The sequence below is a fragment of the Oncorhynchus mykiss genome, chromosome 7 (genome assembly GCF_013265735.2).
Source record: "Oncorhynchus mykiss isolate Arlee chromosome 7, USDA_OmykA_1.1, whole genome shotgun sequence".
In the NCBI taxonomy this organism is placed as follows: domain Eukaryota; kingdom Metazoa; phylum Chordata; class Actinopteri; order Salmoniformes; family Salmonidae; genus Oncorhynchus; species Oncorhynchus mykiss.
The window spans coordinates 44590992-44607762 of record NC_048571.1 but is presented as its reverse complement, the minus strand read 5'-3'; the positions used below and the strand labels follow the sequence as shown (position 1 = coordinate 44607762).

Below are 16771 nucleotides of genomic sequence, written 5' to 3'. Positions count from 1 at the left end.
AGAATATTACATTCAACAATGTGCTTATAGGTGGAGATTAATAACACTGTTCTTTTATTTAAAGAATCTGTGTCAGTCTCACACGTGTAAGTTGTAATGATGAGCGTGTGCTCTGTCAGTGTCATTGATGCCAGCATCAGGCAGCAGATCTAGGGGTCACCACTTTTCCAAATTCACACAGCGCTCTGTCAGTCACTCTACATCATCCCCACCCCTCCACCTGTTCCCTTGAGACGTGACCATTGTCCCCCAGCAATAAGAACAATGAGCATGTGGCAGCTCCACACTTCTCACTGTCCTCCCAAGCTCTCCCATTGGCTACAGACTGTGAGAAACTCCAACAAGCCCAAGACCCACACATTCATATGCAGATTTGGGACAATATATAGGAGAGATGATGCCAGTAGAGATCAGATTCTCTCTACACAGACCTCTACAGCACAGAGATCCAGCCATGGTACCTACAATCACTTCAACTATGATCTACTCTAAGGAGCACCTGACTCTGACAAACAAGGTAAACTTAAACTTAATTCAAGGAAATTAATTACATTTGATTGATTGTTAATCTGCTTCAATAATGTCATACACCAGAATAAGGTTATTAATGCCTCTCCTTTTCTCTTCTTGCAGCTAAGAAAGCCAGTGGTGGAGAAGTTACGCAGAGATCGTAAAAACAGCATTGAGCAGCTCAAGTCTCTCCTGGTTCCAGAGATCCTCAACCAGCAGTCCGACTCTAAGCTGGACAAAGCCGACATTCTTGAGATGACAGTTTGCTTCCTGAGATGACAGCAACAGAACGAGCTAGTGAGTTCCTCCTCCTGCTCAGCACCTGTCAATCAGGGTTACTCCAGGTGTGTCCAAGTGATTGTTCACTTCCTGTCTAATGGATGGACCATGTTGGTCTAAGATTAATTTCATGGACAGTAATGAGTATAATAAAATAGATTCTTCATCTTCTGCTTATGCAGGAGTTTTTTAAGTCTTGCTGTGAGACGTTTAATTAAAGTTGTACTGAACAAGTTAACGTTCTCTGAGAAAATGATCAAATCGATAATTGAAATAATGTTAATGTTTTGTGAAACATGTTGATTACATTGATCGTGTTTTTATATTCATGATCAACAATAACTTTAATGCTCCTCCATGAGAACTTTTCACCCACAATAGATATTATATAATCAGTCTGTTTGTGATTATCTATGACTGATCTTTTTGAAGGTCAAAATATATAAGACAAAAACCTATTGCCTCTACATTTGTGTAGTGATATAGTCATATTGACATTGTATTGAGCATCTTCTGTGAAGCATGTATCAGTTATATATTTGATATTGATCAACAGGAGCTACAGCATCAATGTTCCTCCGTGGGGATTATTTACCCAAACTGGGTATTATACCCTTTGTCATCACTCTGTGATAAACAATATTTTATCTGTTTTTCAGAAAATGTTGCTCACATTAAATTAATAGTTTGTATATTGCATTGAAAAACTTGTTTTAAAAAAAACATTTATATTGCATTTTATAAAGACAGTAACGGTGTATCCTGTACTCTGATAGAGTATCATATCTTGGAGATTTGTTCAAGTTCTTGTTGTGATGTTTAATCACTGTATTTCTGTTGAAATATTTACCTTAAATTAAAGTATTCAATGATGTGAGTCAGTCTGAATAAATACACAAATCATCAAATGAAATATTCTTGTCTGTGACTTCATTCTCCTCTTCTGAGAAGTTTCCAACATGGTTACATTTCTGATTTCTGATATTCCATATGTAAAAGCAAAAAAAGCCTACATTGACCCAAAACAATGATCTAGAAAGCATTAGAATACAACCCTGAATCTACTGTACATACCTCTAGATGCTTCATTCAAAATCGACCAAGTAAGCAGTGGTGGAAAAAGTATTCAATTGTCGTACTTGTCATAAGTAAACTCTATACATCAAATTCCTTATATTAAGCAAACCAGAAGTAACGATGTTGCTGTTTTTTTTTATTATGGACAGACAAGGCACACTCCAACACTCAGACATCATTTGCAAACACAGTATTTGTGTTTAATGAGTCCGCCAGATCAGAGGCTGTAGGGATGACAATGTGTTATATTGAGAAGTGCGGGAATTGGTGTCAGGCGGTGGGTGTAGCTGGTGCATGAAGTCAGGAGCAGGAGAGCAGAGATGAGTGAACAACGCACTTTACTCAAGAAAATAGCACAAGTAACAGTATCAACGTGCGAACAATAACGGTTGCCACAAAACACGGGTGAAAACAGCACCCGGACAAAACCAGCCGGAACCGTACCGACCTGAACAATAAATAATCACACATAAAAGACATGCGGGAAACAGAGGGTTAAATACAGGACCAGGACTTGGGGGAAAAAAAACAGGTGTGTGGGAAACAAAGACAAAACCAATGGAAAATGAAAAGTGGATCGGCGATGGCTAGAAGACCGGCGACGTCGACCGCCACCCGAACAAGGAGAGGAACCGACTTCGGCGGAAGTCGTGACAATTGGACGATATTGATGTCCTGCCTGAGCATTCGAAATGTTACGAGTACTTTTGGGTGCCAGAGAAAATGTACGGGAGTAAAAACTACATATTGTCTTTAGGAATGTAGTGGAGTAAATGTAAAATTTGTCAAAAATATGAATAGAAAAGTAAAGTACAGATACCCTAAAAAACTACTTAAGTAGAATTTTAAAGTATTTTTGATATAAGTTCTTTACCCCCCTGCAAGTAAGATACAAGTTCAGAGACATTTCTATCCATACATAATGAGTTTACATTCATTTGTTTTATTTAACATGTGAAATGAATTATAGAGCGATAATTATTCATAATTATGGAGGCATGACTGTTTTTTAGTTTGTTGCTGATATCCCTATTTTACATGTATTTTCAGTCATCATTCCAGTCATCTTGATGTTTGCTTAGTATGATATTTACATTGAAATAATCTTATATCGTACATATTGTTACCATTGTCACCAAGATCATCCTGATCACACCCTCATCTGTTTCACCTGTCCTTGTGATTGTCTCCACCCCCCTCTAGGTGTCGCCCATCTTCCCCATTATCCACTGTGTTCTCTGTTTGACTGTTGCCAGTTTGTCTTGTTTGTCAAGTCAACCAGCATTTTGTCTCAGCTCCCGCTTTTCCCAGTCTCTCTTTTTCTTGATCTCATGGTTTTGACCCTTGCCTGTCCTGACTCTGAGCCCGCCTACCTGATCACTCTGCCTGCCCCTGAGCCTGCCTGCCAACCGGTACCTTTTCCCCACCTCTGGATTGTTGACCTCTGCCTACCCTGACCCTGAGCCTGCCTGCCAACCGGTACCTTTTCCCCACCTCTGGATTGTTGACCTCTGCCTACCCTGACCCTGAGCCTGCCTGCCAACCGGTACCTTTTCCCCACCTCTGGATTGTTGACCTCTGCCTACCCTGACCATGAGCCTGCCTGCCAACCGGTACCTTTTCCCCACCTCTGGATTGCTGACCTCTGCCTACCCTGACCCTGAGCCTGCCTGCCAACCGGTACCTTTTCCCCACCTCTGGATTGTTGACCTCTGCCTACCCTGACCCTGAGCCTGCCTGCCAACCGGTACCTTTTCCCCACCTCTGGATTGTTGACCTCTGCCTACCCTGACCCTGAGCCTGCCTGCCAACCGGTACCTTTTCCCCACCTCTGGATTGTTGACCTCTGCCTACCCTGACCCTGAGCCTGCCTGCCGTCTGGTACCTTTTCCCCACCTCTGGATTGTTGACCTCTGCCTACCCTGACCCTGAGCCTGCCTGCCAACCGGTACCTTTTCCCCACCTCTGGATTGTTGACCTCTGCCTACCCTGACCCTGAGCCTGCCTGCCGTCCGGTACCTTTTCCCCACCTCTGGATTGTTGACCTCTGCCTACCCTGACCCTGAGCCTGCCTGCCAACCGGTACCTTTTCCCCACCTCTGGTTTACTGACCTCTGCCTACCCTGACCCTGAGCCTGCCTGCCAACCGGTACCTTTTCCCCACCTCTGGTTTACTGACTCCTGCCTGCCTTGACCTGTCTATTTCCTGCCCCTGTCAATTCAACGTGTCTGCATCTGGGTGGGCAGATTAGTGAAGTAGCAAGAAAGTCAATATCAATATTTACAAATAATATATTCTATTATCTATTAGGCTAAAACAATCATGTGTTATTAAGAGCACCTACACCTAATGGTTTAATTGCTTTACAAATTGTACTCCGGACACCAGAGATGGACTTGATGCGGAGGTTGGCTCAGAAATGATGGGCAGATGGTGTTAGACTACCATCTACTGTAACCAAAATAAGCCATTTTTACATCCTAAAATATCTCATTTCCACAAATCAGTTTTGGTTGCTTGGATGGTTATTCATTATCACAATCAAAATCTTAGGGTATTGCAAAAATACCAGTCTTCCTTCAAAAAGCCAGACCGCAGTTATCCTTATGTTCTTGATAAGAGTGAATGACGGAATGGTACACTACAAGACATTACTACTGCAATTATTAGTTGGCTTTGCATCAAACCATGTTACCAAGTTTCATTGGTACTCATAAACATTCCATTGTTTACTCTTTCTTTACTGTATATCCTGAACACATCCCTCTCTGAATGGTAAAATTAGTCTGTTAACATAACTAAGGGAACAGCTAACATTCACTAGATTGTCCTTCTTTGCACAAGAAGGACAATCGCTCCATCCTCTCCATTATCCACAGAATGGGTAGTCTCAGTAAATGCATTTCTCAAACAACTCTTCCTGGTTCAGAGAAGTGAATTAAAGGCCATGTGCCTCTCTTCCCCTTTCACTTTGCCCTGCCGCCAGCCAGGGTGCAACAACAACAGAAGTTCTACACCACTTTCTTACTCGTGCATAAGGTAACTACAGAGTTGTGCATGACTAATTATGCTTTATCTAATACAATGTAACTCATATATGTTATGAGCGGTACTGTATACCATGTGGACTGTTTCTCTCGGTTTAAAAGTGATCTCGTGTTTAAAGAAGTGTCAGGGTATGAGAGAACCAATGTTGGTGTGTTTTGCAGGTATTTATGGGAAATTTATTTTAGAGTGCCATGGTGTTATTTTATGAAAGCGGTCACTCCTCAATCACCACTGAGTAAATAGGCTAGAGGGTGGGTGACAGACAGTGGGGTAAATTATACAGTCTGTCAAAAGCAGTGTTGGGGAATAGTGAACTACGTGTAATAAAACTACATTTTGCAGTAGCTTCAAATCTAGGTAGTGTTTTCATCAGTAATTAATGACTTTTTTTTGCCATGTAGCGCTGTACTGTAGCTAACTACTGAAACTACACAATGTGTTTTTGCAAAAATAAAATATATGTGAAGTAGGCAATAATGTCCATTCTTTTTTGGCATCAGACCTGCTTAATTGTCACTTGAAACATTGTTATTGTGTTTAATAGGCTAAATTACACATTCACATATGTTTTTGCATTTTGATTTCTATAATAGTTCCGACTTAGATGTGAAAATACTCCACAAAGTAGTTTGGATGTAGTGAACTACTTTTCCAAAGTAACTTCAGTTAAGCAAACTATCTTTTTCTAGTGGGTAGCTTGAGCGTAGCTTAAAGGGAAATTCCACCCTAAAACGATCTGTTCATATTTGTTTCATTAGTCCATTGTTGACATAGTCCCAAACTGTTTTGCTTGGCAGCAATCAAGTTTTCGAGATAGATAACATAAACAAATATATATATATGAAATCCTCCCCATATGATACATTCTGCAAAACGCAGCATCACATGATGCAAAACGCAGCATCACATGATGCAAAATGCATCATACGGGGAGGATTTCTGTATTTTGAAAGTTACAGCTTCAAAACATTTTCCTTTATCTTCTTCCAGCATAAAGTCATTGGTAGTTTGGTAAACTATATTTTCCAAGTAGCTCTCTTTTTCTCTGGGTAGTTGAGCAACTGTCTATATGTGGTTTGAGAATTTCTTCAACATTCTCAATTTGAAAAGCCATCTAAAACTAATACCAGTGGGGAGGGCCTTCAACAAACAGCCAACTCTGTACACCGAGTTCCTTCAAGCGCACTAGTCACATGTCTGTGATTTAGCAAGCCAAATCGGTCTACTTTCTTTTCCTTGCCTCTGCTCATTTCAGGCAAAGCATAATTCAATATAGGCCCAGCTCACGCTAACTCCTCACGGGTCGTGTGTCTTTATCTGCAGCTCTGACAGAAACACTCAGCTCTTTCAGAGCCTTAAAGTGAATCAAGTCTGGATTGTACCATTTGGGTTTCTTCCCCATCCCCCAGGGCTCCAATCGGGACCTGTAAGGCCACTGTCATGGCTGGTTACATTATCTGATTGTCTGTCATTCAGAATCAGTTACCAGTCAACAGAAAGAGGGTATAACTTCCAAAGTGATGATCACTGGGGTACTAAGCATGAGCATCTGTTGGTCTGTTAAAATTATGATGATCAGATAATGATACCAGTTCAGTTTCCTTTTTTGCCATTCTGACTGCCAAGCCCAAGATTGTGCAACTCCTCTTTAAAAGGATATGAAATATGGGACTTTCTTTCCCCAAGTGTTGATGGTGTCAGAGAAGCTGCGTGCAACAAAACAAGAAGTATTTGTCCATACAGAGATAGAACTGAGCGTTTTTCCCTGTGTGCGGCTGCTCGGCCATGGAAACCCATTTCATGAAGCTCCCGACAACATCTCCCACTGGAATCATGTAGTAACCAAAAAAGTGTAAAACAAATCTAAATATATTTTAGATTTTAGATTCTTCAAAGTAGCCACCCTTTGCCTTGATGACAGCTTTGCACACTCTTGGCACTCTCAACCAGCTTCACCTGGAGTTCCCAAATATGCTGAGCACTTTTGGCTGCTTTTCCTTCACTCTGCGGTCCAACTCATCCCAAACTATCTCAATTGGGTTGAGGTCAGGTGATTGTGATCACTCTCCTTCTTGGTAAAATAAACCTTACACAGCCTGGAGATGGGTTGGGTCATTGTCCTGTTCAAAAATAAATGATAGTACCACTAAGCGCAAACCAGATGGGATGGCGTATCGCTGCGGTAGCCATGCTAGTTAAGTGTGCCTTGAATTCTAAATAAATCACTGACATTGTCACCAGTAAAGCACCCCCGCACCATCAAACCTCCTCCTCTTCCATGCTTCACAGTGGGAACTACACATGCAGAGATCATCCGTTCACCAACTCTGCATCTCACAAAGACGGCGGTTAGAACTAAAAATCTCCAATTTGGACTCATCAGACCAAAGGATTGATTTCAACCAGTCTAATGTCTATTGCTCGTGTTTGTTGGCCCAAGCAAGTCTCTTCTTATTATTGGTGTCCTTTAGTAGTGGGTTCTTTGCAGTAATTCGACCATGAAGGCCTGATTCACGCAGTCTCCTCTGAACAGTTGATGTTGAGATGTGTCTGTTACTTGAACACTGTGAAGCATTTAATTGAACTTTTGAGGCTGGTAACTCTAATGAACTTATCCTCTGCAGCAGAGGTACCTCTGGGTCTACCTTCATGAGAGCCAGTTTCATCATAGCGCTCAATGGTTTTTGCGACTGCACTTGAAGAAACTTTCAAAGTTCTTAAAATGTTCCGAATTGACTGAATAGCTAAATTATCCATGATATGACCATATTAAAACTATTCCATGTCAGCTCAGAACCAACCCCCCCCCCCAAACAATTCACCTGCATTGTAGAATATATATCATTGTTGGTTTGTCCTCCATACAGGTGACTGTAGTCAAGATGTCTCCATGCTGTTGGCTGGCTCTGTTGGCTCTCGTCCCCTTTGCTCTGGCCACCAACCCTGGAGTCAAGGTCAAACTCACAGAGAAGGGCATTGAATATGGTAGGTGTAAGGCAAGGGCAATAGAGCTAAATGAGTGTGTTTGTGTGTTGTGATCATTCTGTCCCAATCCCCTGCTATCCTGTCTTCTTCACAGGCAAACAGATTGGGATGGCATCTCTGCAGCAGAAACTCAAGACCATGAAGGTCCCAGACCTCTCTGGGACAGAGCGAGTTGCTCCCATTGGCAAGGTCAAGTACAGTTTGACAGGGTAAGGGAGTAAATCCAATATATTGCATTGATCTGCATATCTCATGGAAATTTTTGTTAATATCGTCAACTGTGCTGACAAATGTTACAGTGTTCACAATACTCCATTTAATCCTCCAGAATAACGATAGTGAATCTGGGACTGCCGTACTCTGCTCTGGCACTGGTGCCAGATACTGGAATCAGCCTAAGCATTACTAATGCCTTCATCAGCCTGCATGGGAACTGGAAGATCCGATACCTCAGTTTCATGTAAGTGCATCCTCGGGCCCAGCTGGAGTGTTCCAAGCAAGCTGGAACTAAAGGCTGCACACCAGTAGAGGCTGTTGAGGGGAGGATGGCTCATAATAATGACTGGAATGGTGTCCATGGAGTCCATGGAATGGTGTCAAACACAAAGATGTGGTTTCTGTATGGTCGATACCCCTCCGTTGACTACATTCCAGCCATTAGTATGAGCCGTCCTCCCCTCAGCAGCCTCCACTGCTAAACACCCAGTACATCCCCAGGACAAGGTTTGAACAACACTGTACAATTTTCTCTTAGGCCTGTCTACAAAACAAAGGACTCGATCTACAATCCTTATTTTTCTCTGTAACAATCTAGAAAAGACAGTGGCTCCTTCGACCTGGAGGTGAATGGACTCACCGTCACTGACAGTATTACAATCAAGAGTGATGAGACTGGCAGGCCAACGGTCAGCAGTGTCAACTGTGTGGCCAACGTGGGCAGTGCCAGCATCAAGTTCCATGGTGGAGCAAGGTAACTCGACTATAAAGCTGCACAAGAAACTCCAGTCCACTAAAAAATTTGTGAGAATGCATGTTGCCGACTAAGGAAGCCTAATCAAACCGCAGTGTCATAAAATTATTGCAATGTGGATTTCTTGTGCTTTGGTTCTTGTTTCCCAGCTGGCTGTACAACCTTTTCAGTGCCTACATTGACAAGGCCCTGCGCAGTGCTCTGCAGAAACAGGTGAGAGACAGTGTAATGCCAGACCGCAAACTCAACCAATAACTCTCTTCCTCTCTGACTGATCTCACTTCCTCTTTGACTCAACTCACTTCAACAATCACAACTGGTTATTCTTCTTCTGTGCTCTTGGCAATAATAATCGCTGTTTCATTGTTACAGATCTGTCCCCTAGTGGCTGATACTATTACTGACATGAACCCACACCTCAAAACTCTCAATGGTATTTTTTTAATTTCACCTTTATTTAACCAGGTAGGCTAGTTGAGAACAAGTTCTCATTTGCAACTGCGACCTGGCCAAGATAAAGCAAAGCAGTTCGAAACACAACTTGTACATAAGAACGTATGATAAGGAATCGATTAGTTCATTATTGTGTAATTCATAGGCTACTAAATTGATTTAAAAAATATATATATATTCTGCCATCTTGAAGTTCTAGCCAAAGTGGACAAGTATGCTGAAGTTGAATATTCCATGGTGACATCACCCACCATTTCAAATGCCTCCATTGATTTCAGTTTGAAGGTGAGAACTCCCGATTATCTGACAACAATTGTATCCGTTGAAAGGTGTGAACAAGCAAGAGGCATAAAGGTCAAACCTCTCTCTCTCTCTCTCTGCAGGGTGAGTTCTACAACATTGGGAAGCACCAGGAGCCTCCGTTCTCCCCCACGCCCTTCTCCCTGCCTCCTCAGGTCAACAACATGCTCTACATCGGAATGTCAGCCTTCACCACCAACTCTGCAGGCTTCGTGTACAACAACGCTGGAGCACTTAGCCTCTATATCACCGATGATATGGTGAGGATTCCTTCACAACTGCAAACGTGTTTGTTCCAGACTCATCTACAGAGTGATACAGAGTCCTCCTCTCTATTTTCCCCTGACAGATCCCTCCAAGCTCTCCCATTCGGCTGAACACCAGAACGTTTGGGGCCTTCATTCCAGAGGTGATAAACACAACCCACCACATTGTCTTCATTTTACCTCACGATATTCAGAATAGTACAGAATTACATTACTGTCCCTCTAGAAACAGAAACATGCCTTTGTTCAAACATCTAAGTAAGGATACCATGAGTGTTCTTCTCAGGTCAGAAGAGTGAAGATGTTCTTCTGTGCTCAGATAGCCAAGCGTTTCCCTAGCATGATGATGAAGCTGCTGGTGAAGACGGTGAAAGAGCCCACCATCTTCTTTGAGCCCAACAACGTGACTGTCCAGGCCAGTGGCAGCGTGACGGCCTACGCCATCCAGCCCAACACCACCCTCTCTCCCCTCTTCGTCCTCAACATGGTCAGTCAGTCACTCAATCAGGAGGTAGAATGCCGTAGGTCAGACTGTCAGAGTGGTACATGACTCGACAAGATCTCTGTTCTCACTACAGGAGGGTAGTGTCAGTGCTCGACTGTACGTGACCGGGGTGAAGTTGGCCGGGGCTGTCACTCTGAACAAGTGAGTGTGATTGTCTACACGGGTGCAAAAGGGGAAGAAATTCTTTTTCAGAAACTGACCAAAAGAATTGAATGCGGTCTGCTTTTCACAGAATTGAGATGACTCTGGAAACGAGTTATGTGGGACAGTTTCAGGTAAGAATGACATTCAGAGCTTGTAACTTGAATATAACTTGCTTTTTAAACACTAAAACACACTGAATCTAAACACAAACAGGTTCGATCTCTTGACAACATCTTCCTGATGGTCCTGAAAGTGGCTGTGATACCAAAGGTCAATGGTGAGTGCTTTCCTTCCTTGATTATTTATATTTGAGTCGTTCCATATTTAGGTGGAAATTGTGCACCAATATTGAATTTTAAAAGCCTGTTATATTAAATAAAGTGCTCATTAATATCAACCACGTGGAGAATTCAATAAATCTATCACATCTAGGAAGATTTTAACCCATTTAATACCCGAATTTCTCCAAGTTTAATCATCATTGTAAAACCCTAGTTATTTTGTTGCTTCGACTAAGTCATTTCTGAATATTATTTATTTAACGTGATTAGTGATTCATTTACGTCTGTCCCTCATTTTAAGGTCAACCCTGAACTCTCGTTTTAATATGGTGAAAATATTCCTTTTTAAAAATGTTGAAAGAAACATTGAACATCTAACAGTCAAATCATAGTGTAAAAGCAGGTGAGCAGGTTATACACTTCTCAGCCATTTTCTGGTGTTTTGTGGTGGAAAACTGAGTGGGTCGAGCATAACACGTCAACCCCGTTACCCATAGACAGGCTAGAAATGTTAATAATTTCATTTTTGTTAATGAAACTTGCATTCAATTACCCTCCCTGTGGCACACAACAAGCTTCTAATCCCCCTGTCACCAGGGGATTTATGAATGATTTAAGATGAAGTCATCAATCCTGTCATCCCGAGGTTGAAAAACACGTTTTTTTCTTTTGGACTAAGATTCAGGGCCTTTTGAGGAGTGTACTGGTGGAAGGACACAAACGGTTTCTGCAATGATTAACCACTGTGTTTTTATCCTATAGCTCGCCTAGAGAAGGGTTTTCCCCTTCCCTCTATTGGAAAGATGAACCTTGTCAACACTCAGCTGCAGGTCCTGAAGGTACATTATATCTAAGAGCTCAGTGCTACCAACATCTATCATTTACACTATCTCCTATACTATAAAACAGTGTGTTTGTGTCCTATATTTGACAAACTACTGTGTCCTATATAAGCAACTACTGTTGCTTTTCTCTCTTCAGGACTACATGCTGATCGGGACAGACGTTCAGTTCACAGGATAAGTGCCATGTAAATCTCATCGCAAATCAACAATCAAATCAAACCAATGAGACATGCAATTAACGTTTAAAAATCTAAATGTATTACACATAGCAATACACCACATTCTTAAATATCTTTCAATCATTGCAGTATTCCACTTTTGTCCAATTTATAATTATTATATTTGCATAATTAAACAAATCACAAATATTTTTTTACATTGTATTTTAATTTGACAAAAGTCTTCTTCAGTCAGTTGTCTCTGGATTGGATCTTTGTCGATGTTACATCTGCGTCGTGGTGCCACAGAAGACGTCCACTTCACACTCACTTTCAGGGTACAGAGGACTAGACACCGTATCTAGCGACTGAAGCCAGTTGTCCGTCATGGCGGTGGTCAGGTCAACGTGTGGCTGAGTCACTCAGAGAGGTGTGGCTGAGGGCGTGTCCTCTCAGGCTCTGGGAATTGGCTGATTCTATCTGTATAGGAGACAGGCCAGTCAGTCACAGGGCAGGAACAGCGCAGTTCTAAGCATGGTGCCCGATTACCTTTAAAATGGCTTATTTCTTGAAAATAACTACTTAAGCCCTTATGAAGGACCTAAGCATTTAAATAAACATCCATCAAAGCAAAGCTTTTCATACATTCAGTATGTGTTCATACATACAGTATAATTGAAAGAGAGAAGTCTTGCTGTGACTCAGTGTGATAGAAAACGTCGTATGAAACAGCTACGGCAGAATGAAAGTGTACCTTGACCAGGACATAATCTCCCGGGTTGATGGGGGAAGTGTGCGTGTCAGTGGGCTGACCAGCCACTTCCTGCCGAGGGAAAATCACCTTCAAGTTCCCATCGTTCCTCCCACACAGGTCCTGAGCTGATCTCTTACTCTCCTGGGGGAACGTGAAAACAAGGTCAATTGATATTGGAACGATGTGGGACAATTAAGTACCATTGCCTATATGTGAATTAAAGTGGGTTTTACATGAATCGCCCGGTGATTTTTGAATCCTCGTTGGCTCGACCTGCTATAATACTACGTTTGCATGCCACAGGTAAATATGAATAGGTCCGGTCTAAATTGCTAGTTTCCCCATGCAGGGTAAGTCTGAGGTGTGGGGAGCAGAGGCTCACGGCTCAATTAATTTGATTTTAAACATGTACATTATGCTAATAGTAACCATATGAGTAGGGATAGGAGTTTCTCCCCATCAGGTCAGGTGGAAAGGCCAAGCATTGGGCCCAAGATATGAGGAGTGTTTTATTTCAAGAGCAGAAGAAAATGGTACTCACTCCCTCCACTAGGACGAGCTGTGTTCTGCCGATGAGGGCGGAGTTGACCTTGGTGGCCTCCTCCCTGAACATGCAGATGAGCTCCTCGAGCCGCCGCTGCTTCACCTCCGCTGGCACGTCGTCCTGAAGACGATGGAACGCATGGGTTTTCTGGGAAAGAGGACACAGCAGTGTACACAGGATATACGGCATTAACACAATAAATGACATTTAATTTACTCTTGAATATATTGTCTAATTTAGAGGGGCCTGGATTTCGTAACACAAACTCTATGGGCCCCTGAAAAAAAATATATATATGGTTGTGAACCCATGCTCTACACCAATGGTATTGACAGAACATGTGGAATCATTTCCAGTACGTTAATTGAGTTGAACAGACCTTCCGCATACTGTAGGCAAAGAGGAAGCCCACGTTGTAGCGCACCTCCCTGATCAGAGACAGGGTCTGCAGGTGGTCCTCTTCTGTCTCCCCACAGAACCCAGAGATGAAGTCACTGCTCAGGCTCACCCCTGAGACAGACACACAGGACTGAACCGTCACTGACCCAATGGCAATAAGACAGTCGGTGCTTTGAAAAGCACATTACACAAGATGCCATTGGCATGCAGCCAATGTGCATAGCCAAACCGGTCTGCAGCGGTTACCTGAATTCACAGCAACTATTCATCACAAAGAAACGTATAAACAAGTTGAGGTGGCCTACCTGGGATTATTCTCTTGATGTTATCCACAAGCTCCAGGTAAGCCTCCCTACTATAACTGAAATTTCCAAAATGGACACAATTAAGACGACAAACATATTTGAATCTGTTTCCATGGATCTAGTTACATTTCTATTTGAGAGCAGAGTAAAAGCTGAAACAGAGGAGCTGTATTACCCCCTCCGCATGGCCTGTAGGACTGTGCTGCTGCCGCTCTGAGCCGGGAGGTGGATCTGCTTACAGATGTTCGCCCTCTCTTTTATCAGCTGCAACACCTACACACAAACACCAGTGTCAAAATGTCCATGTCAACATGTCAATGCTGAGAACAATCTACTTCATAAACTGGGTGGTTCGAGCCATGAATGCTCATTGGCTGACAGACCATATACCACGGGTATGACAAAACATGTATTTTTAACTGCTCTAATTACATTGTTAAGCAGTTAATGATAGCAATAAGGCACCTCTGGGGTTTGTGGTATACGGCCAATATACCACGGCTAAGGGCTGTAATGCAGGCACTCCGCATTGCGTAATATCAGCCCTTAGCCGTGGTATATTGGCCAAGTATTGCTTAAGTATATCCTTCAATGGTCAAATGTTTACCTTACATTTTTTGCTTGTGATTAGTGTTTGTGTGTAGCAGTGAACAGAATAACAACAAAGTGCATTCTTTACAATCTTACAGACTATTAGAATAACAATATAATCCCAAAACTATTAACATCAGTTTGCCTTTTGGACTCCATTTGTACCTCATCAGGGAAGTCCTTGGGATGAGGGGAGGTGAACCTGATTCTCATGTCCGGGTCTATGAGGGACACTCTGTCCAGCAGGTCAGCAAAGCGCAGGCCCCCGGGCCGGGCTCGGTACACCGTCCTAAAGCCCCGGCTCAGCTGGCCTGGCTCTGAACTACAGAACTGTTCCTCTGATGTGTCCCTGTAGCTGTTCACATTCTGACCCAACAGGGTCACCTCCTTCACACCCTGGTACAGAACAAAACCACAGTAATGCTAAGAATAGCTTAAGCCTGCATACAGTCTATTAAGACACAAACAAGAGAAGTAACTGCACACCTGAGAGACATTTAAAACACCTACCTGCTCCGACAGGATATGGACTTCCTCAAGGATAGAGGACACTGGTCGACTCCTTTCTCGACCTCGAGTAAACGGGACAATGCAGTAGCTGCACATGTTATCACATCCTCGCATGATGGACCTACAAAGCAGAGAGGGACATGAGGATGCAGGATCAAGGCCAATTTCCTGTATTCGATTCTATATGTAATTCTAGGGTCCTGTGTAACTCATCTGATTGTAAATGGTAAAATGCACCAGAGTACATTCAACCTGACGAATAAACACTTGCCTAGCTGTACAAGATGTGACAGACAGTCAGAGAGACACTCACACAAAAGCGCTGTAACCCTGGGGGGAGTGGTGAACTGGCATGACATCAGCATATGTCTCCTCTAGAGACAGCAGCACGTTGCTAGCCTGCTGACCACCATGGGCCACAGACAGGAGGCGAGGAAGGTCCCGGTATGCATCTGGACCAGCCAGAACATCCAACAGCTTCTCCCTCTCCAGCAGCTCAGACTTCAGCCTCTCGGCCATGCAACCTGGGACCACAAACATACAGGGGATCAGAGCCAGCACATATGCTGTGTTGATCCTAGAGTGTCGGTTCAGACAGAGACATCAAATGTATCATAGTTACAAGTCAGACTGTAACTCATTCACCTAAGACTCCAATTTTCATGGGTACGCGGGTCTTTAAGCGTCTTTTCTTCATGGCTGTGAGTTGACGTAGTCTGTTCCAGATTGTTTGTTCGGCTTTTTCTCTGTGCGAAGCAGGGCAGGGAAAAGCTTGCTTGAGTATGTTGAAAGTTCAGTGAACAAAACTTAAGGAAAAATGCCTCCCTCTGTCCCAAAAAGACTTGGAACTTTACCTTATGGAGCATGTAACAAGGAGGACAACATCAGCCTGAAAGAGATAAAATGTATATTTTAACCAACAGGTTTCTGTCAATAGAAATATTTGGTAATGTACATTTTAATCCTCCTAAAAAGTGAACGTCACGTGTACCTCAGCGACATCACTTGTGCGTTGATATCCCTTCTTCTGCAATATTGACCAGGCAATTTCTGTGTCGTTGACGTTCATCTGACAGCCATAGGTTTCAAAACAGACTGTAAAAATAAAAAAAAATCTACATGCATTATTTCAACGGTCATTAATCAACGGAAGAAGATTTTTTTTAAATCCGCGATGTTAATGTGCAGTGCACAAACCTGTCCTAGAATTCCCACTTTCTGAGTCCTCAGGAAGATAGGCATGCTTGTCAGTGTCTATCAAATCATCAGTGATAACAGGTTGCTGTTTGTTGATAGAAGCTCCCTTGACAAAGTAATGAAATCTTGGACCTGTGGCTATTTGAGTCTTGAATTTATCTGCCCTGCTCTCCTCGTTTGAATGAACGCTGACTGGCTTTGAACAACACAATCTGTGTTGCAAACTCCATCTAGGTAACCATTGTTCAAAAGTAAGAAAAATAGGTCTTAAACGGTTGGTGTTTCTCATATTTGTCAAATAATAACGGCAATTACTGCGACATTTTTTGCAATGGGTGAAAATGTGAAAACAATGTTCAAAATAGCTAACGTTAGCCAGCTAGTGGCTTGACATCTGAAAAAGAGCCCTCCGAAATTGTACTCAGTAGGTGCTGCAGCTTTCGTATGTCATAATTCTTCTTTCTGCACATGAACTTGTCGGTTAAATACTAAATTTGCACTACTAAAGTCGTTTTAATCCTCAAGTTGTCATTCGGTACACAAAGCAATTCGCTAGCGTGATCTTGTGTAAACAACTGCCGTCTATCAATCGCGTCCTCAAGGACGTACAATATTGCGGTCCGTCTTGAACCAACTATTTTACAAAAGG

The 16771-nt window shown here is 42.6% G+C and overlaps 2 protein-coding genes and 1 pseudogene across 3 annotated transcripts; 2 read left to right on the top strand and 1 right to left on the bottom strand.

Annotated features, from left to right (window-relative positions):
* Positions 1-430: 430 nt before the first annotated feature.
* LOC110527856 lies at positions 431-1702 on the top strand (annotated as a pseudogene).
* Positions 1703-4839: 3137 nt separating this feature from the next.
* On the top strand, positions 4840-12004 carry lbp/bpi-1 (LBP (LPS binding protein)/BPI (bactericidal/permeability-increasing protein)-1). The gene is given in 16 exon segments (NM_001124585.1): positions 4840-4906; positions 7783-7900; positions 7995-8109; positions 8229-8360; positions 8715-8870; positions 9020-9083; positions 9243-9303; positions 9517-9608; positions 9707-9883; positions 9973-10032; positions 10209-10376; positions 10468-10535; positions 10627-10669; positions 10752-10815; positions 11582-11658; positions 11801-12004. Coding segments are annotated over 15 exon segments (1422 nt in total). The 5' UTR covers positions 4840-4906; positions 7783-7797; the 3' UTR covers positions 11843-12004.
* Positions 11986-16738, bottom strand: cdk5rap1 (CDK5 regulatory subunit associated protein 1). 2 transcript variants are annotated; one of them, XM_021609420.2, is made up of 13 exons: positions 16123-16738; positions 15917-16020; positions 15780-15814; positions 15571-15671; positions 15239-15449; positions 14926-15046; positions 14581-14811; positions 14000-14097; positions 13825-13880; positions 13500-13630; positions 13118-13267; positions 12577-12717; positions 11986-12302 (listed from the first exon to the last, which is right to left on the bottom strand). In XM_021609420.2, the coding sequence occupies exons 1-13, from the start codon at positions 16409-16411 to the stop codon at positions 12225-12227; spliced, it is 1746 nt and encodes a 581-aa protein (XP_021465095.1). In that variant the 5' UTR covers positions 16412-16738; the 3' UTR covers positions 11986-12224. The 2 variants fall into 2 exon arrangements, with proteins under 2 accessions (XP_021465095.1, XP_021465096.1); XM_021609421.2 differs by having other exon boundaries at positions 13118-13240.
* Positions 16739-16771: the final 33 nt, after the last annotated feature.

Excerpts from the sequence above, each read along its gene's own strand:
- cdk5rap1 (XM_021609420.2), bottom strand. The coding sequence starts at position 16,411 with ATGAGAAACACCAACCGTTTAAGACCTATTTTTCTTACTTTTGAACAA. Across the intron at positions 14,098-14,580 it reads CCAAGGACTTCCCTGATGAG|GTGTTGCAGCTGATAAAAGA; the intron begins GTACAAATGGAG and ends GTTTGTGTGTAG. Across the intron at positions 12,303-12,576 it reads GAGATTATGTCCTGGTCAAG|ATAGAATCAGCCAATTCCCA; the intron begins GTACACTTTCAT and ends TCTCCTATACAG.